This window comes from Silurus aristotelis, assembly GCF_946808225.1.
Source record: "Silurus aristotelis genome assembly, chromosome: 19".
NCBI lineage: Eukaryota > Metazoa > Chordata > Actinopteri > Siluriformes > Siluridae > Silurus > Silurus aristotelis.
In genome coordinates, this window is record NC_139592.1 from 933,632 (window position 1) to 956,131 (window position 22,500).

The 22,500-nt window shown below is 38.0% G+C and overlaps 2 protein-coding genes and 1 long non-coding RNA gene across 3 annotated transcripts in view; 1 reads left to right on the plus strand and 2 right to left on the minus strand.

Annotated features, from left to right (window-relative positions):
• Positions 1-11,960, minus strand: part of LOC310714913 (translocating chain-associated membrane protein 1-like 1) — a 22,145-nt gene extending 10,185 nt beyond the window's left edge. Inside the window, exon 1 of the mRNA XM_083520981.1 lies at positions 11,623-11,960. Coding sequence (XP_083377107.1) covers positions 11,623-11,742 — 120 coding nt within the window. The 5' untranslated portion in view covers positions 11,743-11,960. The remainder of the gene's footprint in view (positions 1-11,622) is intronic.
• Positions 11,961-12,308: 348 nt separating this feature from the next.
• Positions 12,309-14,939, plus strand: aar2 (AAR2 splicing factor). The gene is made up of 4 exons (XM_083520976.1): positions 12,309-12,389; positions 13,187-13,951; positions 14,265-14,494; positions 14,599-14,939. The coding sequence occupies exons 2-4, from the start codon at positions 13,189-13,191 to the stop codon at positions 14,764-14,766; spliced, it is 1,161 nt and encodes a 386-aa protein (XP_083377102.1). The 5' UTR covers positions 12,309-12,389; positions 13,187-13,188; the 3' UTR covers positions 14,767-14,939.
• Positions 14,940-15,011: 72 nt separating this feature from the next.
• On the minus strand, positions 15,012-16,516 carry LOC310714965. The gene is made up of 3 exons (XR_014530195.1): positions 16,282-16,516; positions 15,323-15,860; positions 15,012-15,122 (listed from the first exon to the last, which is right to left on the minus strand). It is a non-coding gene; the product is annotated as an uncharacterized lncRNA (long non-coding RNA).
• Positions 16,517-22,500: the final 5,984 nt, after the last annotated feature.

The following is a 22,500-nucleotide window of genomic DNA, read 5'->3' on the forward strand; positions in this document are numbered from 1 at the left end:
CCAACACCACAACCAATAAATACCACAACCACAATTCCCACCACCATGACCTACACCATCTACACCACAAGCAACCACATCAGAAACGCCACGACCAACACCATGACCACTAACACCAAAACCAGCACCACAACCAATTGCACCAACAACACCACCACCACCAACACCACAACTACTACCAAAACAACCAACACCACGAGCATCACCACCACAACCCTTACCAACACCACCCAAACCAAAACCACCATCGCCAACAGCACCTCAACCAACATGTTGTTCAAGTTCAAGTCTAAGTTTATTTCCATAAAACTTTTCACAATGGACATTGTCTCGAAGCAGCTTTACAGAACTAGACGTTGTGTAGATATAGATGTTGTGTAGATGAGTAAAGAGCGGAGAAGTCGAGGCAAAGCTAACGCTTAGGCTCGCCAATGAAAGCACCATTCCTCTCCACTTCACGTGTCCAACAGGTTTGTTTCTTGTAGTTTAGGTCATAGTCTCAGAACAGCACTAGTTAACAAATGACTGTCCAGAGCCAAGGCCAGGGAGCAAACAGACAGGCTAAACCGACCGTCTGCTAGCTGCACAAGTCGGGATCCACCAAATTGAGACTGTGTCTGTCACCAACCAGGAGTTTATTTGTAATGTGTTTGACAGAAACGTGGATTAAACTGAATGAACATGTATTATTAAATAAAGCGAGTCCTCCTGGGTAAAGTTCCATACACCAGCCCCGTCTAAATGGCAGAGGAGGCGGAGTCACAGCTAGTTATAATAAACTAAGGGTAACACAAAAAACTAAACACAAATTAAAAACATTTGAAGTTCTTTACACCAACATAAAATATTTAGTGTCTGAAAGCAGGTCCAGTCAGTCAATTCCATTAATTATTATTTATAGACCCCCAGGGGCCCGATTTAGATTTTCTCATAGAATTTGCAGATTTCATCACAAATCCAGCTGCTTCTTCACACAAAGCATTAATTGTTGGTGACTTTAATATTTATTTCGATAATCAGGAAGACCCCTAAAGAGCAGCAGTTGTGTCCATTCTAGATTCAGTAGAATTATCAGAATGTTATAGGACCCACTCATAGTGGTGACACACTCTTGATTCAATATTAACGTTTGGATTCAATATAAAAAATATGGTCATAATTCCAGTCTGAATATTTTCAGATCATTATCTCATCTCTTTTAAAATCTGCCTCAGTCACTGCATTAGTACCTCACCATGTTACCCTGTTAAGCGTACGTTCACGTCAACTACAGCAGCAAGGTTTATCAATAATAATTAGATCTCCGTCTGACTCCGCAGAGCTCGACTGGGCCAATGAATGTTAGAATCAATGTTACGTTACAATCTAGATGATGGAGCTCTCCTTAAGACAAAAATGATCAGGAAGAGAAAATCAGCACAGTGGTTCATGATCATACACACACCTTAAAACAGACCACTCGGAAATGAGAACGTAAATGGCGTCAAACCAAATGAACAGTATTTCAAATAGCATGGAAGGAGAATCTCCTGAGTTCTAGAAAATCTCTTAGTGCTGCAGATCAGCATATTTCTTCTCCCTCATAGAAAATAACAAGCAGAATCCTAGATTTTTATTCTGTACTGCAGCAAAATGAACAGGAAATAAAAACACTGCACTCACATGATTATCAACTTTTTAAATAAAAAAGTTAAAAACATCGGGCAAAAAATCCAGAGGATTAAAATAAATCCAGACTATTGAATAAATAACTCAGTGTCATTATAACAGACCATCAATTACGAAGTTTTACTTCTATTCAAGAGAACGACTTCATTTCATTTATTTCATCAAAATCATCAACCTGCATTCTCGATCCCTCGCCTACAAGTTTCCTCAAACAGATCATTCCAGAGGGAATTGAACCTGTTTTAAAATAATAAACTCTTCCATTAGCACTGGTTTTGTACCTAAATCTTTCAAACTGCAGTATCAAGTAAGTATTAAGAAACCTGAACTTCACCCTGTCAGCTGTCCAACTACAGTCCAATATCAAACCTCCTCTTTATCTCCAAGATTCTAGAAAAGGTTGTAGCACAGCAGTTGTGCTCACATCTACTGAGGAATTACATTTATGAAATGTATCAGTCAGGATTTCGGCCTCATCATAGCACAGAGACGGCGCTAGTTAAGGTGGTATATGACTGTTATTGGCCTCTGATCAGGGTTTTGTCTCTTTACTTGTTTTGCTCGACCTCAGTGCAGCTTTTTACACCATTGATCATCATCTCCTGCTTGCTGGATTTGAGAACAGCTCTCTCCTGGCTCAGGTCTTATTTAACTGATCGCTATCAGTATGTTGAGGTAAATTGTGAGTACTCCACACACTCTGAGGTAAAGTTTGGTGTTCTGCAAGGATCTGTCTTAGGCCCTCTGCTTTTCTCTTTATATCTGCTGCCTTTGGATGAAGTTATACATAACCATGGGATTCGCTTCTCTGGAGGTTTCTGTTTCAGTGTGTACAGCAGTCAAAGACCTTGGTGTGATTATTGACCCGAGTCTTTCCTTTAAATCTCACTTGAATAATATTACCACGATCTCCAGCAGCAAGAGTCCTCACTAGATCTAGAAAATATGAGCACATTAGCCCTGTTTTAATCATCTACACTGCTCCCAATTACATCTCACACTGATTATAAAATACTACTACTGACGTTTAAAGCACTTAACGCTCTCACGCCGCAGTATCTGAGTGAACTTCTGTAATAGTATGATCCTCCACGCCTACTTAGATCAAAAGATGCAGGCTATTTGTTGGTACCTCAAATAATGAAGACTCCAGCAGGTGGCAGATGTTTCTCTTATAAACCCCACAGTTATGAAACAACCTTCCAATCAGAGTTCAGGACTCAGACACAGTCTCAGTGTTCAAGTCGAGGCTGAACACATTTATTTAGTGAAGTCTTTAGTCAGTTGGTGTTTGTGAGGTAAAGGAGCAGATCTGGAGGGAATATGGATAAAGTGTCTGGTGAACTGGGATATTTGGATGCTGTCGTCTCCTCACTTTTCATTTATGTTTGTTGACGGTGGTGTGGTGGGTCGTCTCTTATCCCAGAGATCCTCATGTCTGTGTTACCAGAACTAAGGGAGAAGCACCCTTAGTTCTGCTGCCAGAGTGAATCTCACCAGAGTCCAAACTGCACAGTGACATTAACTTTTATACAACAATCAGGAGACTTAATGGTCTGCCTCTGGATGATGTTCTCTTTGATTGGAGGTGACTCTGTGCAGCTGGAGAGGTTTCTCATCAATGCCCTTGAGAGCCATAAAACTCTGGAGTAAGAACAGGAGCTTTGAGGATTTGTACTGTAGGTAAAATCAACAGTCTGCTACACTCAGGACTACAGTTTGCTCTGATCTCCATCACTGCACCTCAAAATTGTTTATCTGTAATAAATGGACATTTGGTGGCACCCACGAGTGACCATCTCAGGGAGTTTTTTCTTCACCAGTCTCCACCGACTTGTTCATCAGGGACAAACTTACACATTTTTATCACCACATTATCTGTGTAAAGCTGCTCTGAGACAATGTTCGTTGTTAAAAGCGCAATACAAATAAACATGAATTGAATTGTATTGTGTAGAAGTTGTATAGACGTTCTGTAAACCTTGTGTATTAGTAGACATTGTGTAGATGTTGTGTATTGGGCAGAAGAATAGAATAGACTTTGTCACATACACATTACAGCACAGTAAAATTTGTTCTTCATATCCCAGCATGCTCAAAAGCTGAGGTCAGAGTGCAGGGTCGGCCATGATACGGTGACTTGGAGCACATAGGGTTAAGGGCCTTGCTCAAGGGCCCAAGAGTGGCAGCTTGGTGATCAGTAACCCAGTACCTTAACCACTGAGCTCCCACGCCACATAAACATTGTGTAAATTGTGTATAGGTGTTGTGTATTGTTCAGACGTTGTGTAAACGTGCATCGAGTAAACGCTGTGTAAATGTTGTGTAGACGTGTAGTGAGTAGATGTGTAAATGTGGTATAGGTGTTAAGTATTGGGTAAATGTTGGGTAAACATTGTGTAGATGTGTATTTGTTATATACGTTGTGTAGATGTTGTGTATTAAGTAGAAGTTCTGTAAACATTGTGTAGATGTTGTGTATTGGGTATATACGTTCTGTAAACGTTGTGTAGCTGTTGTGTATTGGGTATATATGCTCTGTAAACATTGTGTAGATGTTGTGTATTGGGTATATACGCTCTGTAAACGTTGTGTAGATGTTGTGTATTGAGTAGACGTTCTGTAAATGTTGTGTAGACGATGTGTATTAGGTATATATGCTCTGTAAACAATGTGTAGATGTTGTGTATTGGGTATATATGCTCTGTAAACGTTGTGTAGATGTGTATTGAGTAGACGTTCTGTAAATGTTGTGTAGACGCTGTGTATTAGGTATATTTGCTCTGTAAACGTTGTGTAGATGTTGTGTATTGGGTATACATGTTCTGTAAATGTTGTGTAGATGTTGTGTATTGGGTATATACGTTCCGCAAACGTTGTGTAGATGTGTATTGTGTATATATGTTCTGTATACATTGTGTAGATGTTGTGTATTGGGTATATACGTTCTGTATACATTGTGTAGATGTTGTGTATTGGGTATATACGTTCTGTATACATTGTGTAGATGTTGTGTATTGGGTATATACACGTTCTGTATACATTGTGTAGATGTTTTGTATCGAGTAGACATTCTGTAAACGTTGTGTAGATGTGTATTGGGTATATACGTTCTGTATACATTGTGTAGATGTTGTGTATTGGGTATATACGTTCTGTATACATTGTGTAGATGTTGTGTTTTGGGTATATACGTTCTGTATACATTGTTTAGATGTTGTGTATTGGGTATATACGTTCTGTATACATTGTGTAGATGTTGTGTATTGGGTATATACGTTCTGCAAACGTTGTGTAGATGTGTATTGGGTATATACGTTCTGTATACATTGTGTAGATGTTGTGTATTGGGTATATACGTTCTGTATACATTGTGTAGATGTTGTGTACTGAGTATATACGATCTGTATACATTGTGTAGATGTTGTGTATTGGGTATATACGATCTGTATACATTGTGTAGATGTTGTGTATTGGGTATATACGTTCTGTATACATTGTGTAGATGTTGTGTATTGGGTATATTCGTTCTGCAAACGTTGTGTAGATGTTGTGTATTGGGTATATATGTTCTGTATACATTGTGTAGATGTTGTGTTTTGGGTATATACGTTCTGTATACATTGTGTAGATGTTGTGTATTGGGTATATACGTTCTGTATACATTGTGTAGATGTGTATTGAGTAGACGTTCTGTATACATTGTGTAGATGTTGTGTTTTGGGTATATACATTCTGTATACATTGTGTAGATGTTGTGTATTGGGTATATACGATCTGTATAAATTGTGTAGATGTTGTGTTTTGGGTATATACGGTCTGCAAATGTTGTGTAGATGTTGTGTATTGGGTATATACGTTCTGTATACATTGTGTAGATGTTTTGTTTCGGGTATATAAATTCTGTATACGTTGTGTAGATGTTTTGTTTCGGGTATATAAATTCTGTATACGTTGTGTAGATGTTGTGTATTGGGTATATACGTTCTGCAAACGTTGTGTAAATGTTGTGTATTGGGTATATACGTTCTGTATACATTGTGTAGATGTTGTGTTTTGGGTATATACGTTTTGTATACATTGTGTAGATGTTGTGTATTGGGTATATACGTTCTGCAAACGTTGTGTAAATGTTGTGTATTGGGTATATACGTTCTGTATACATTGTGTAGATTTTGTGTATTGGGTATATACGTTTTGTATACATTGTGTAGATGTTGTGTATTGGGTATATACGTTCTGCAAACGTTGTGTAGATGTTGTGTATTGGGTATATACGTTCTGCAAACGTTGTGTAGATGTTTTGTTTCGGGTATATAAATTCTGTATACGTTGTGTAGATGTTTTGTTTCGGGTATATAAATTCTGTATACGTTGTGTAGATGTTGTGTATTGGGTATATACGTTCTGCAAACGTTGTGTAAATGTTGTGTATTGGGTATATACGTTCTGTATACATTGTGTAGATGTTGTGTATTGGGTATATACGTTTTGTATACATTGTGTAGATGTTGTGTATTGGGTATATACGTTCTGCAAACGTTGTGTAGATGTTGTGTATTGGGTATATACGTTCTGTATACGTTGTGTAGATGTGTATTGGGTATATACGTTCTGCAAACGTTGTGTAGATGTTGTGTATTGGGTATATACGTTCTGTATACGTTGTGTAGATGTTGTGTATTGGGTATATACGTTCTGCAAACGTTGTGTAGATGTTGTGTATTGGGTATATACGTTCTGCAAACGTTGTGTAGATGTTGTGTTTTGGGTATATACGTTCTGTATACGTTGTGTAGATGTTGTGTATTGGGTATATACGTTCTGTATACGTTGTGTAGATGTTGTGTATTGGGTATATACGTTCTGCAAACGTTGTGTAGATGTTGTGTATTGGGTATATACGTTCTGTATACGTTGTGTAGATGTTGTGTATTGGGTATATACGCTCTGTATACGTTGTGTAGATGTTGTGTATTGGGTATATACGATCTGTATACATTGTGTAGATGTTGTGTATTGAGTATATACGTTCTGTATACATTGTGTAGATGTTGTGTTTTGGGTATATACGTTCTGCAAACGTTGTGTAGATGTTGTGTATTGGGTATATACGTTCTGTATACATTGTGTAGATGTTGTGTATTGGGTATATTCGTTCTGCAAACGTTGTGTAGATGTTGTGTATTGGGTATATACGTTCTGTATACGTTGTGTAGATGTTGTGTTTTGGGTATATACGTTCTGTATACGTTGTGTAGATGTGTATTGAGTATATACGTTCTGTATACATTGTGTAGATGTGTATTGAGTATATACGTTCTGTATACATTGTGTAGATGTTGTGTTTTGAGTATATACGTTCTGTATACATTGTGTAGATGTTGTGTTTTGAGTATATACGTTCTGTATACATTGTGTAGATGTTGTGTTTTGAATATATACGTTCTGTATACATTGTGTAGATGTTGTGTATTGAGTAGACATTCTGTATACATTGTGTAGATGTTGTGTATTGGGTATATACGTTTTGTATACATTGTGTAGATGTGTTTTGAGTATATACGTTCTGTATACATTGTGTAGATGTTGTGTTTTGAGTATATACGTTCTGTATACATTGTGTAGATGTTGTGTTTTGGGTATATACGTTCTGTATACATTGTGTAGATGTTGTGTTTTGGGTATATACGTTCTGTATACATTGTGTAGATGTTGTGTTTTGGGTATATACGTTCTGTATACATTGTGTAGATGTTGTGTTTTGGGTATATACGTTCTGTATACATTGTGTAGATGTTGTGTATTGGGTATATACGTTCTGTATACATTGTGTAGATGTTGTGTATTGGGTATATACGTTCTGTATACATTGTGTAGATGTTGTGTATTGGGTATATACGTTCTGTATACATTGTGTAGATGTTGTGTATTGGGTATATACGTTCTGTATACATTGTGTAGATGTTGTGTATTGGGTATATACGTTCTGTATACATTGTGTAGATGTTGTGTATTGGGTATATACGTTCTGTATACATTGTGTAGATGTTGTGTATTGGGTATATACGTTCTGTATACATTGTGTAGATGATGTGTTTTGGGTATATACGTTCTGTATACATTGTGTAGATGTTGTGTATTGGGTATATACGTTCTGTATACATTGTGTAGATGTTGTGTATTGGGTATATACGTTCTGTATACATTGTGTAGATGTTGTGTATTGGGTATATACGTTCTGTATACATTGTGTAGATGTTGTGTTTTGGGTATATACGTTCTGTATACATTGTGTAGATGTTGTGTATTGGGTATATACGTTCTGTATACATTGTGTAGATGTTGTGTATTGGGTATATACGTTCTGTATACATTGTGTAGATGTTGTGTATTGGGTATATACGTTCTGTATACATTGTGTAGATGTTGTGTATTGGGTATATACGTTCTGTATACATTGTGTAGATGTTGTGTTTTGGGTATATACGTTCTGTATACATTGTGTAGATGTTGTGTTTTGGGTATATACGTTCTGTATACATTGTGTAGATGTTGTGTATTGGGTATATACGTTCTGTATACATTGTGTAGATGTTGTGTATTGGGTATATACGTTCTGTATACATTGTGTAGATGTTGTGTATTGGGTATATACGTTCTGTATACATTGTGTAGATGTTGTGTATTGGGTATATACGTTCTGTATACATTGTGTAGATGTTGTGTATTGGGTATATACGTTCTGTATACATTGTGTAGATGTTGTGTATTGGGTATATACGTTCTGTATACATTGTGTAGATGTTGTGTTTTGGGTATATACGTTCTGTATACATTGTGTAGATGTTGTGTATTGGGTATATACGTTCTGCAAACGTTGTGTAGATGTTGTGTTTTGGGTATATACGTTCTGCAAACGTTGTGTAGATGTTGTGTATTGGGTATATACGTTCTGTATACGTTGTGTAGATGTTGTGTATTGGGTATATTCGTTCTGCAAACGTTGTGTAGATGTTGTGTATTGGGTATATACGTTCTGTATACATTGTGTAGATGTTGTGTTTTGGGTATATACGTTCTGTATACATTGTGTAGATGTGTATTGAGTATATACGCTCTGTATACATTGTGTAGATGTTGTGTTTTGAGTATATACGTTCTGTATACATTGTGTAGATGTTGTGTATTGAGTATATACGTTCTGTATACATTGTGTAGATGTTGTGTTTTGAGTATATACGTTCTGTATACGTTGTGTAGATGTTGTGTATTGAGTAGACATTCTGTATACATTGTGTAGATGTTGTGTATTGGGTATATACGTTCTGTATACATTGTGTAGATGTTGTGTATTGGGTATATACGTTCTGTATACATTGTGTAGATGTTGTGTTTTGGGTATATACGTTCTGTATACATTGTGTAGATGTTGTGTTTTGAGTATATACGTTCTGTATACATTGTGTAGATGTTGTGTATTGGGTATATACGTTCTGTATACATTGTGTAGATGTTGTGTATTGGGTATATACGTTCTGTATACATTGTGTAGATGTTGTGTATTGGGTATATACGTTCTGTATACATTGTGTAGATGTTGTGTATTGGGTATATACGTTCTGTATACATTGTGTAGATGTTGTGTATTGAGTATATACGTTCTGTATACATTGTGTAGATGTTGTGTATTGAGTATATACGTTCTGTATACATTGTGTAGATGTTGTGTATTGAGTATATACGTTCTGTATACATTGTGTAGATGTTGTGTATTGGGTATATACGTTCTGTATACATTGTGTAGATGTTGTGTATTGGGTATATACGTTCTGTATACATTGTGTAGATGTTGTGTATTGGGTATATACGTTCTGTATACATTGTGTAGATGTTGTGTATTGGGTATATACGTTCTGTATACATTGTGTAGATGTTGTGTATTGAGTATATACGTTCTGTATACATTGTGTAGATGTTGTGTATTGAGTATATACGTTCTGTATACATTGTGTAGATGTTGTGTATTGAGTATATACGTTCTGTATACATTGTGTAGATGTTGTGTATTGGGTATATACGTTCTGTATACATTGTGTAGATGTTGTGTATTGGGTATATACGTTCTGTATACATTGTGTAGATGTTGTGTTTTGGGTATATACGTTCTGTATACATTGTGTAGATGTTGTGTATTGGGTATATACGTTCTGTATACATTGTGTAGATGTTGTGTATTGGGTATATACGTTCTGTATACATTGTGTAGATGTTGTGTATTGGGTATATACGTTCTGTATACATTGTGTAGATGTTGTGTATTGGGTATATACGTTCTGTATACATTGTGTAGATGTTGTGTTTTGGGTATATACGTTCTGTATACATTGTGTAGATGTTGTGTATTGGGTATATACGTTCTGTATACATTGTGTAGATGTTGTGTATTGGGTATATACGTTCTGTATACATTGTGTAGATGTTGTGTATTGGGTATATACGTTCTGTATACATTGTGTAGATGTTGTGTATTGGGTATATACGTTCTGTATACATTGTGTAGATGTGTATTGGGTATATACGTTCTGTATACATTGTGTAGATGTTGTGTATTGGGTATATACGTTCTGTATACATTGTGTAGATGTTGTGTATTGGGTATATACGTTCTGTATACATTGTGTAGATGTTGTGTATTGGGTATATACGTTCTGTATACATTGTGTAGATGTTGTGTATTGGGTATATACGTTCTGTATACATTGTGTAGATGTGTATTGGGTATATACGTTCTGTATACATTGTGTAGATGTTGTGTATTGGGTATATACGTTCTGTATACATTGTGTAGATGTTGTGTATTGGGTATATACGTTCTGTATACATTGTGTAGATGTTGTGTATTGGGTATATACGTTCTGTATACATTGTGTAGATGTTGTGTATTGGGTATATACGTTCTGTATACATTGTGTAGATGTTGTGTATTGGGTATATACGTTCTGTATACATTGTGTAGATGTTGTGTATTGGGTATATACGTTCTGTATACATTGTGTAGATGTTGTGTTTTGGGTATATACGTTCTGTATACATTGTGTAGATGTTGTGTATTGGGTATATACGTTCTGTATACATTGTGTAGATGTTGTGTATTGGGTATATACGTTCTGTATACATTGTGTAGATGTTGTGTATTGGGTATATACGTTCTGTATACATTGTGTAGATGTGTATTGGGTATATACGTTCTGTATACATTGTGTAGATGTTGTGTATTGGGTATATACGTTCTGTATACATTGTGTAGATGTTGTGTATTGGGTATATACGTTCTGTATACATTGTGTAGATGTTGTGTATTGGGTATATACGTTCTGTATACATTGTGTAGATGTTGTGTATTGGGTATATACGTTCTGTATACATTGTGTAGATGTTGTGTATTGGGTATATACGTTCTGTATACATTGTGTAGATGTTGTGTATTGGGTATATACGTTCTGTATACATTGTGTAGATGTTGTGTATTGGGTATATACGTTCTGTATACATTGTGTAGATGTTGTGTATTGGGTATATACGTTCTGTATACATTGTGTAGATGTTGTGTATTGGGTATATACGTTCTGTATACATTGTGTAGATGTTGTGTTTTGGGTATATACGTTCTGTATACATTGTGTAGATGTTGTGTATTGGGTATATACGTTCTGTATACATTGTGTAGATGTTGTGTATTGGGTATATACGTTCTGTATACATTGTGTAGATGTTGTGTATTGGGTATATACGTTCTGTATACATTGTGTAGATGTGTAGTTGCCATGTTTTGGGTACACATTGTGTAGGTGTTGCATACTGTGTAGACGTTTTGTATTGGGCAGAAATTGTATAGATGTCACGTATGGTGTAAACGTTGTACAGATGTTGTATAAATGTTGTGTACTTTACCTCGAACATGAGCCCCAGTAGGATGATCATGGCCACACAGGACACCATGTCCGCGTGATTCTGGATCACAAACTCGTGGCTCAGAACCGGAGGACTTTTGTTCTTCTTTCTGAAGCCCATCTTCGCGCGCGTGTGTGTGCGTGCGTGTAAACAGATGATCCGGATTTTTCCTCTATAAACCACGAGCCCAGGCAGTAGCAGGAGCCCGCGTTCTCAGAGCCACACTCCGGATCCGTGTACAGCTCCGACACAACAGCTACACCCGCTACCGGAAATCACCAACAGTCACGATTTACAAAACTAAAGTATCGCTTCCATTTTAAAAGCCCCAGGAAAAAAACTGATTGATTTCCAATATAAAAGTCTATATAGGTCGATGAGATTCACTGTGTGGTTTATTAACATGGCAGACAAAATTATTTTGTTTTGCAAAAGTGATACACAACAATAGCGAAAAACACACAACGCACAAACATTCACACATCTGGTGTACACACACAGCTGCATTTTATTACAAACATTTGAAATAAATTGCAGTTTCACAATTTCTGCAAAAAGATTTTTTAAATAATTCTATTTCTATTTTATACATTATTTATCTATATTTTCATACATTTTTTTAAATCATTTTTAATAATCCAAATTATTTTTATATCACCACAGAACTCTCATTGTGACGTGTTTCCGGTTTTAAACCGGAGGTTTATGGGAAGTCCGCGTTGTTGAACTTAAACACGTCGTTTTCGCAGCTGTGACTCTGGACGCAGGTTCAATTCATCTTCTGTATATAAATAATATATAAATTATTTATGTATAATTTAAATGTTTAGCGTTTAAATGTTGGTTTAATAATAATTACTATTATTATTGTGATCATTTTGCTGCTTTGTAGCTTGATAGCTAAAAACATTAGCTTAGGCAGGAGAGTCGAATCTGAGCTGAAAATCATTTAAATTATTATTATTTTATAAACGTTTTTTTTTCCATTTTATAAAAGTGGAATAAATAAAAAGAATGCAATGCATTTGTATTATATTGATTTAATGAGTAAATAATTAAATTGCCACAAATTAAATTCAAAACGCTCAAAATAAATGTAAATTAATTAAAATTTATTAAAATAAACATATAAATAAAGATTAGGTTTATGCAGGTAATAAAAAACGTTAAAATAAAAAAAGGGAGTCAATAAAATAAAATACAAACGAATGACAGGCGATAGATAGATAGATAGATAGATAGATAGATAGATAGATAGATAGATAGATAGATAGATAGATAGATAGATAGATAGATTTATTTATTTATTTATTTCAGGAAAGCTTAAACCATAAATTATCAAAATACAAAAAAGAGCATCTATTTATCCTTTAAGAGAAATAAAATTAATAAAAATCAATAATTAAAATGTAATAAATGTAAATAAACTGTAAAGAAACACTGATGCAGTTTTATAAATCACAGTCATGTTTAATTGTTATAATAAATAAAAAATTAATAGTAAAAGTTTATTTTCCATTTCAGTGTGTAAACCGTACTCACCTCTGATCCTCCTCTTCCTCAGACATGTCTGAAGCTCAGATGTCCCCCGACGAGGCGTTAGGTCTGTTTGAAGAAGGAGCCACGTTGGTTCTCCTCGGCGTTCCTGAAGGAACCGAGCTGGGTCTGGACTATAAGACCTGGGGGGTGGGTCCGCGTTTCCGTGGCATTAAGATGATCCCTCCTGGAATCCACTTCCTCCATTACAGCGCGGCGAACTCCAGCAGTCATGGAGGAGAACTGGGACCTAAACAGGGCAGGTTTCTGTTCCTGAAGGCTCGCCAGGTCCTTCTGGCTCATTGGGACACGAACGAGGAGGACTTGGACTTTTCGGGGTCCGATAACGAGGACGAGGTTTTGCGTGTGAGAGCCGGCCTCCGGGAGCTGGACTCATACCTGGGTCCGTATCCGTACGACACGCTGAGGAAGTGGGTGTCTCTGACGGATAAACTGAGCCAGGAAGTGGCGAGCGCTCTACAGCCTCTGAGCGGACGAGTGTGTTCCTTTAGCGACGTGATTCCCGAGCTGCAGCTCACACACACTAAGGACAGAACCGAGCAGAACCTGCCGCGGAACGACACGCTCTGCCAGAGCATGAAGGAAGGACTGGACAGACTTCCGCGCATGAAGCAGAGGGAAGGAACGGAATTCCGATTCTCCAACATCCCTCAACATGCTTATCCTCCGGGAGCCACGCCTGCTCAGATCACGCAGTGCAGCATGGACCTGAGCTACGGCCTCAACATCCTGCTCGAGAACCACCACAAGGAACAGCCGCTCAACGTTCTCGGTACACGCCACTTTACACTTCCCCTGTACGGGACCTGTTGCTGGGTAACACAAATCATCAAAGGAATAAGATTTTTTTTTTTCCCGTTTTATGTACAGTACAGGTTCAGGTGTTTGCTTTGCCTTTGTGTGGTCGATCGATTAATACATAAAAAAAAAAAAAAAAAAAAAATCGATAGTTTTTCCGGGTTCTGATCCGCTGTCATTACAAGAGTGACCTCTAGAGGGGAATCATTGACGGCCTCTGTTGTGTACTCATGTTTGTTATTCTGTGTGTGTGTGTGTGTGTTTGTTTTTGTTTTTGTTTGTTTTAGGAGAGCTGCAGTTCGCCTTCGTGTGTTTCCTCATTGGGAATGTGTATGACGCGTTTGAACACTGGAAGCAACTTCTGCTTCTCCTCTGCAGGAGTGAGGAGGCCATGAGGGAACGCCCGGATCTCTACCTAGGCCTCATCAGCGTCCTGTACCACCAGCTCGGAGAAATCCCTCCCGACTTCTTCGTCGATATTGTGTCCCAGAACAACTTCCTAACCTCCACGTTACAGGCACGATGGAGACTAGACGTCCTACACTCGACCTTCAGACTTGTGCCCAGGTCGACCATCTGCCTGATTTATTTATACTTTTTTCTTTTCATCTTCTTGTTTAGGATTTCTTCCAGTTTGCTGGTTCTCCGGGCGTCGCCGCGACTCTACGCAAAAGAGCGGAGAAGTTCAAAGCTCACCTGACCAAGAAGTTCCGCTGGGATTTCGACGTGGACCTGGACGAGTGCGCACCGGTGGTGGTGGAGCTTCCTGAAGGAGTCACTCTGGACTGACTTCTGGAAAATTCCACAGAAAAAAAGAGACAATAAAGGGCTTCAGTTCCTGCTGAGGAGAAGATGAAGGTTCCTGGATGGACGTGACTGATCTTTTATTCCTTCATTTTCATCATTATCTGTAATATAAATCCTGTGGTTTGGATTAAAATAAAATTCCACTTGACACATTCTACTTGCTTCAAAGCTAATGTTGCTAACAACTAATGGAAGCTGATATGATGTCTCCTGAAACTGGAGTAACTATCATGTATCCAAGGAACTGCTTAAAAAACTTTAAAGAGCATTCATTTATAAGCTCTCAAGAGGTTTTTAGGTATTAGAAAGAGTAGAAATAGTGATTCGTTAATTTTCTACTGCAGGAGAAAAGCATCGTGAAATATCTGTAGGTTATGTACCGAGTACAGAATTGAGTAGTTCATCAATCGACTCTTCCAGTCCGAGTCTTTGTTCTTTGTTCCCATATACACTTGCAGTTATATCTTCTTCTTCCGGCTTCTCCCATTAGGGGGCGCCACAGCGGATCATCCGTCTCCATACCCCCCCTGTCCTCCACATCTGCCTCTTTCACACCGACTACCTGCATGTCTTCCCTCACCACATCCATAAACCTCCTCCTTGGTCTTCCTCTTTTCCTCCTTTCTGGTGTCTCATCCTCAGCATTCTCCTACTGATATACCCCATGTCCCTCCTCTGCACATGTCCAAACCATCTCAATCTCACCTCCCTCACCTTGTCTCCAAAACGTCCTACATGTGCTGTCCCTCTAATAAACTCATTTCTAATCCTGTCCATCTTCGTCACTCCCAACGAACATCTCAACATCTTCAGCTCTGCTACCTCCAGCTCCACCTCCTGTCTTTTACTCAATGCCACTGTCTCTAATCCATACAACATCTCAGGTCTCACCACAGTCCTATAAACTTTCCCTTTCACTCTCACAGATACTCTTCAATCACAAATCACTCCTGCTATCACTCTTCTCCACCCACTCCACCCTGCCTGCACTCTTTTCTTCACTTCTCTAACACACTCTCCATTACTCTGCACTGTTGACCCCAGGTACCTGAACTCCTCCACCTTCTCCACCTCTTCTCCCTGCAACTGCACCCCTCCACTGCCCTCCCTCTCATTCACACACATGTACTCTGTCTTACTCCTACTGACTTTCATTCCCCTTCTCTCCAGCGTGTATATCCACCTCTCCAGGATCTTCTCCACCTGCTCCCCACTCTCACCACAAATCACACTATCACTTTGCAGTTGTGTACATATTAAAAAGATAAAATTTTATTTTATTTCATTTCTGATTAAAGGAACGAGGAACTAAATGACTCAAAAAAAGATTTGTTTATTCTGATGAACAAGATTCAAAGAAACGAGTCGCTAAAATGATTCGATTCTGCTGGAACAGGTTTTGGGTCTTCAGTTCAAGTGAAGGTGAAATTTCATGCGTTTCCTCTGAAGACGTCTGGTACAAGTGTGTGAGATTTCAGGTGTCCAGAAGGTTTACACTGTAAACTTTACTTCAGAAACAGTTCCTACACACAGGAGAACTCTTTAAGGACCCTGAAAAGCCCTCAAGAACCCTTTAAGAGGTCTTCAGGAAGCTTTCTACGAGCTAAATTATAAACACCTGACAGTTTCTAAAGTGTCTAAAAAAGAAAATAATAAATACAAATAATTCATATGGATCTGGAGTTTGTAACGCACACTTCCAGAAAATCTGGATAAAGTGTTTTTATTATGGTCATTTCAAGTCAAGTCAAGTTTATTTGTATAGCGCTTTTCACAACAGACATTGTCTCAAAGCAGCTTTACAGAAAACAACAGTGAAGGTGAATGGTGTGCGTTTGTCCCTGATGAGCAAGCCGTGGCGACAGTGGCAAGGAAAAACTCCCTTAGATGATATGAGGAAGAAACCTTGAGAGGAACCAGACTCAAAGGGGAACCCATCCTCATATGGGTGACATCAAGAGTTTGATCATAAATCTTTCAACAATCCAGAACAATTTGTGATCATCATAGATCCAGCATCAGCTTCTCCATGCCAGGGCCTTTAAACACTCGGCATCTACTTCTCCATGATCATCCATAGGTCCATAATCTTCACGAGGTGGGACGTGACTGGAGCTGGAGGAACCTCAGGATGCCTCGGGATGGGGAGAGAAAGAGAAGCAGTGGAGAGGAATTAGCGTAGCTGCTGTTCATGATATTAACAGCACAAGTTGATAATGTGCATGTGATCAGATGTTCTGGAGCACAAGGTTGTGATGTGATGTGTGTGATGTGTGTTATGTGTAGGCTTTGCTAAAAAGATATGTTTTTAATCTACACTTAAACTGGGAGAGTGTATCTGAACCCCGAACACTGTCAGGAAGACTATTCCCGAGTTTAGGAGCTAAATGTGAAAATGCTCTACCGCCTTTAGTGGACTTTGCTATTCTAGGAACTACTAGAAGCCCAGAGTTTTGAGATCTCAGGGAGCGTGACGGATTGTAGCGTGTTAAAAGACTGGATAGATACATGGGAGCCAAACCATTTAGTGCTTTATAAGTGAGTAGCAGTAGTTTGTAGTCTATTCGAAACTTAATAGGAAGCCAATGTAGGGACGATAAGATTGGGGTTATATGATCGTATTTTCTTGACCTTGTGAGAACTCTTGCTGCGGCATTCTGAACTAACTGAAGCTTGTTTATTAATGATGCAGGACATCCACCTAGTAATGCATTACAGTAGTCTATTCTAGAGGTCATAAACGCATGGACGAGCTTCTCTGCATCAGATATAGATAACATATTTCTTAGCTTAGAAATATTTCTAAGGTGAAAGAAGGCTGTTTTTGTAACTTGATTGATGTGATTTTTAAAAGATAAGTTGCTGTCTAAAATAACTCCCAGGTCTTTTACCGTTGAACTAGTAGTTACAGAACAACCGTCTAAATGCAGGCTGAGATGCTGGAGCTTCTGTGTACTATTTTTTGGGCCGATGAGCAAAATCTCCGTTTTATCAGAATTTAATAGCAGAAAGTTATGGGTCATCCAATCTCTTATTTCTTCAACACACTCAGTTATGCGAGCTAATTGAGCTGTATCGCCTGGTTTGGATGAAATATATAGCTGGGTATCATCAGCATAACAATGGAAGCTAATTCCATGCCTTCTAATAATATTTCCTAACGGAAGCATGTATATTGTAAAAAGCAGGGGTCCCAGAACTGACCCTTGTGGCACGCCATAATTTACTAGCATTATCCTGGATAGCTCTCCATTTAAATCTACGAAATGGTAACGATTGGACAGGTAGGATTTAAACCAGCTTAATGCCTGTCCCTGAATACCGATGTAATTCTGTAAGCGATCGAGGAGAAGATCATGATCTATAGTGTCGAACGCAGCACTAAGATCTAGTAAAACTAATAGGGAGATGTAGCCTTGGTCTGAAGCTAAAAACAGGTCATTAGTGATTTTAACTAGAGCAGTTTCTGTGCTATGATGGGGCCTAAAACCTGACTGAAACTCTTCAAAGATATTGTTCTCCTGCAAGTGGTTACATAACTGGGCAGCGACAATCTTTTCTAAAATCTTAGACATAAATGGGAGATTTGAAATGGGTCTGTAATTCGATAGCGTGTTTGGATCCAGATTAGGTTTTTCAATGAGGGGCTTAATAACTGCTAACTTGAGGGATTTAGGGACATGACCTAACGATAGTGAGGAGTTAATAATATTGAGAAGAGGCTCACCAGCTGTATATAACACTTCCTTCAGTAGTTTAGTGGGAATTGGATCTAACTGACATGTTGTTGATAATTTGTTTATAAACAATAATTGTTATAAGTTTTATAAGTGTAGGGCAAATTTTACACCATTAAACATAATCTTTATTCCTTTTTGTGTGTGAATTATTGTGAGTAAAAGTCAAACACGCGGGTGGAGGTTTTATAATATACACTGTTAGCATTGAGCAAACCGAACGACTCACAGAGCTTTTATAGCCGCCGACCAATCCAACATGAAGTATTGGGGGACATCACGAAACCGTTTTCAAATACAATTAAGATATATCTTAGCCTGCTTCAAAACAAAATGTAAACTCGTATCTTTATTTATAGTATTTTATTTTATTTATGTCTTCGGTAAAATAAAAACACAATAAACGATCACAAAAAGGGATTATTGTAACACCCCTCCCCCATTGCATATAGATTGTGGAACAATCGGCGGAATATTGATTTTAGTAGCGGAACTATTGAGCGGAACGCAGCTTGACATTCCAAACATTAAAAGCAGGACACAGAAAGTAATAAATCCCTTCTGAAATCCTATAAAATATTAAAATAAATGTATGTGGTAACATAATCATACAGTAAACTGTTACAGAAGAATTGTTTTATCCACCCACATGACACAGGGTTTGTGGAGTCGGCAGCGGAACATTAATTTTTAGTAGCGGAACTATAGTGCGGCACTCAGTTGGATCATCCGGACAGAAAGAGACAACACACAGGAAGCAAAACTTCCTTGTTAAAATTAATGTAATATATTGTAGGAAATAAATGAAATTAACTACCAGCGAACTGTACACGATTCCACTGTATCGCTATTATACCTTTTTTTTTTGCTCGAAAAGCATAGGAAATAAAACATGGTGAATAATTTGTAAATATGTTTGCGCTAATAGAAAGAACAGAAAGTTAAAGAAAGTTAAATAGCAATGGAGAACAAGATATAAATCTTTATTTATTTGTTCACAATTTTTTACATAAATAATTTCTGAAAAATAATTTATAAATAAGGTAAATTGGTGGTGATGCACAGTTTATCCACAAGAGGGCAGAAAAGCAGCGCTATAACCAAGGCTTGTGGATTTAAAAAAAAGGGTGTGAATAAAAGTATTTCTGTGTCCTTACACGTGTTAAAAAGAGACTTTCTAATAAACCTGAGTGCTTTTTTTAACATCCCAAATCTTCCCTTACTTACATCTTAAAACATGGAATGGAGACTTCGGTTCGTTTAAGGAAACTCCAACTGTCTTTCCACACAAACAGCCTGGTTTAATCTGCTTTATTCTCACACAGATTTATAATGAATAAAGATGTCATTTCATTCAAACAGGATGATTTAACGACAACAACCACAGTGTAACGGCTGTTGTGAGCTCCGTCACGGTGTGTATGCAGGAGAAACACACAACGCCTGCTAAATTACCTCCAGCGCTCGAGTCATTCACTGAGTCCTGATGAATGAGCGAATGAGGAGCAGCGAAATCCTATTCTGACTTTTCTATTGTGTCCTCCCTTTCAGTTCCTCTCTGTAAAGTCAGTTTCTGACACCTCGTCCTGCTCCGCCATCTCACTGCTCTGGCCTTCAGTGTGCAGCGCTGAATAGTTCAGCTTTGGTTTGCAAATTGGATCGACAGCCGAAGCTTTTCTTTTTGTGCTTCAGGAATTTAAAGAAGTTAAAAGGAGTCAGAAAGGAAACAAACAGCATCTTGTTGATCAGTCAGGACATGACTGGTGCTGGTCATGAGGAGGAGAAACATCAGCAGGGAATAATATAATAACAATAACTTTATATATGTAAATAAACCAATAATGTGTATAATAAAAATGTCTTTCTGAGTTTTATGTCCAGCTTCAAGAATTTTTCCTAAAAGAAGAAAATCCTGAGAATTGCACATGTCGAGGGATGAAGGTGTTTGTTAAAGTCTGATGAAATCAGTGGAACAATTAGGTAGATCATATCTTTAGATAATAACAAACTTGTGCACACACAAGAAATTTTGCCTTCACTTGAACTACGAGCCCCAGAACCCAGAACCTGTTCCAGCATGACGATGCCTTTGCACAAAGCAGCTTTATGAAGATCTGCTTTACAGTACATGAGTTGGAGTGGAAGTATGTAGTGGAGTGGAAGTATCTCCTGCTGTAGAGCTCCAACTCTATTGAACACGAATGGATGTGAACACTGACTGCACCCCAGGAACCTCCTCAACTTCTCTCTCCTACATCACACATACTTTACTCACACACTTGTGGGGGAGAGAATCTGCACACAAATCTCGAGTGGAACATCTTCCCAGAAGAGTGGAGTTTATTATAACAGCACATGGAGATTACGGCGCCGTAATGCGATTAAACCTCGAGTCACTGAGAAACAAAGACGTTTTGGAAATGAATGAAATGAAATGTAGTAAATTAAAAGATTCCACTGAGTGAGATTTGTAAGCGTTAGAAAAGTAGAAACATACATACATTAAAACACACAATTTAAGCATTAAAATCAGTTTCGCTTGTTAATTACAGATGGAGTTACGATGGTTTGACTAACGTTTTTCTTCCGTCTCACGATGACGAGAGCGATACCACAAAATCATACAAATATAAAAAGCAAAACATTTTTAGAGCAGAAAAATTGAAACCAGCATGAAGCAGGAAAGTGTTACAGTCACAACACCTTCTTCACCTCACGATAATTTTGACTTATGATGTGGTCGTGACGTGACGTATCTCCATCGTAAGCAGAGGACGACGACCATAAAAACTAGAGACCAAGAAAATTCATTTAAGAATCGTTGTCTTTATAAATTCTTAAAGTCTTAAAATGAGACTAAAAACTAAATTAATACTAAACTCAAGATCACAAATGAAGACCGTCTTCTAAAAACAGAGGGAAATCATCACTTGCTGCTTCTCAAACTTATTGCAAAACATTATTGAATGTATTTTGTTGTAACTGAACACTGAAACATCTTCAACATGAGAAACTGAAATCAAACTACAGAACAACTTACTGTAATAAACACTTATAAATACTTTATATACACAACAACGTTCCACAAAACCGTACTGATAAACGAGTGTGGTGACGTCATACTGCAGACTTTCATCATTTATTATCAGGTTGTAAATAAACGTGACATAAAGAAAAGCGTTTGGAATAAATGACACTAATGAACAAGTCCTAAGTGTGATTATTGATCATTTATTCACTGCGCAACCTGAAAAACCAGTAATTACACATAAAATAACCTCCACAATAACCTCCTCATACCCAGTGTTCCACACATTACTGTATCCTCCAATGACGTCTCTGATGGTAATGAAGATCAATAATCGTAATCATTTTTATAGCGTTTCTGCAGTGTGATTCCTCCATCGCAGGGGTTTTCTGTGTGTAAACTCACCTCATACTGCAGACGCAGACGCAGACGCAGACGCAGGAACGGCTGTGTGATTAAAGCCTCTCAGACGTCTGTCTTCGTGCCCTCACGCAGCTGCTGCAGGCATCACTGAGCTCTGGAGGGTTTAGGGATCAATTAAAGCTTCTACAGGAGAGACAGTGGATTCCCTGTAAATACAGTATATGGACAAAAGTGTGTGGACACCTGACCAGTGCTTCTTTTTAAACATCTCAGTCCATATTTAGTTTCATTTACTGTTATAATGAGCTTCACTCTTCTGGGAAGATGTTCCACTAGATTTTTGTGGAGATTCATTCAGACACAAGGCTGTTAGTAAAGTCAGGTTCTGATTTAGGTGAGAAGGTGAGGAGGTGAGGATGCCTGGACTTCTGATCAGAAGATCATGAGATCAAATTTCAACACCTTGGATGATCTTCTGATCAGAAGTCCAGGTCTCTGATCAAGGCTTGGACTCCGAGAAAGGCCTTGAGCAAGGCCCAGCAAATGTTATAACTATATATCGTCCGTAGCAGGAGATCTTCCACATCT

Bases quoted from the DNA above. Each gene is read 5' to 3' on its own strand.
- aar2 (XM_083520976.1), top strand. From the start codon at position 13,189: ATGTCTGAAGCTCAGATGTCCCCCGACGAGGCGTTAGGTCTGTTTGAA. The intron at 13,952-14,264 runs GTACACGCCACT...TGTTTGTTTTAG, and splicing joins ACAGCCGCTCAACGTTCTCG to GAGAGCTGCAGTTCGCCTTC. The intron at 14,495-14,598 runs GCACGATGGAGA...CTTCTTGTTTAG, and splicing joins TCCTAACCTCCACGTTACAG to GATTTCTTCCAGTTTGCTGG.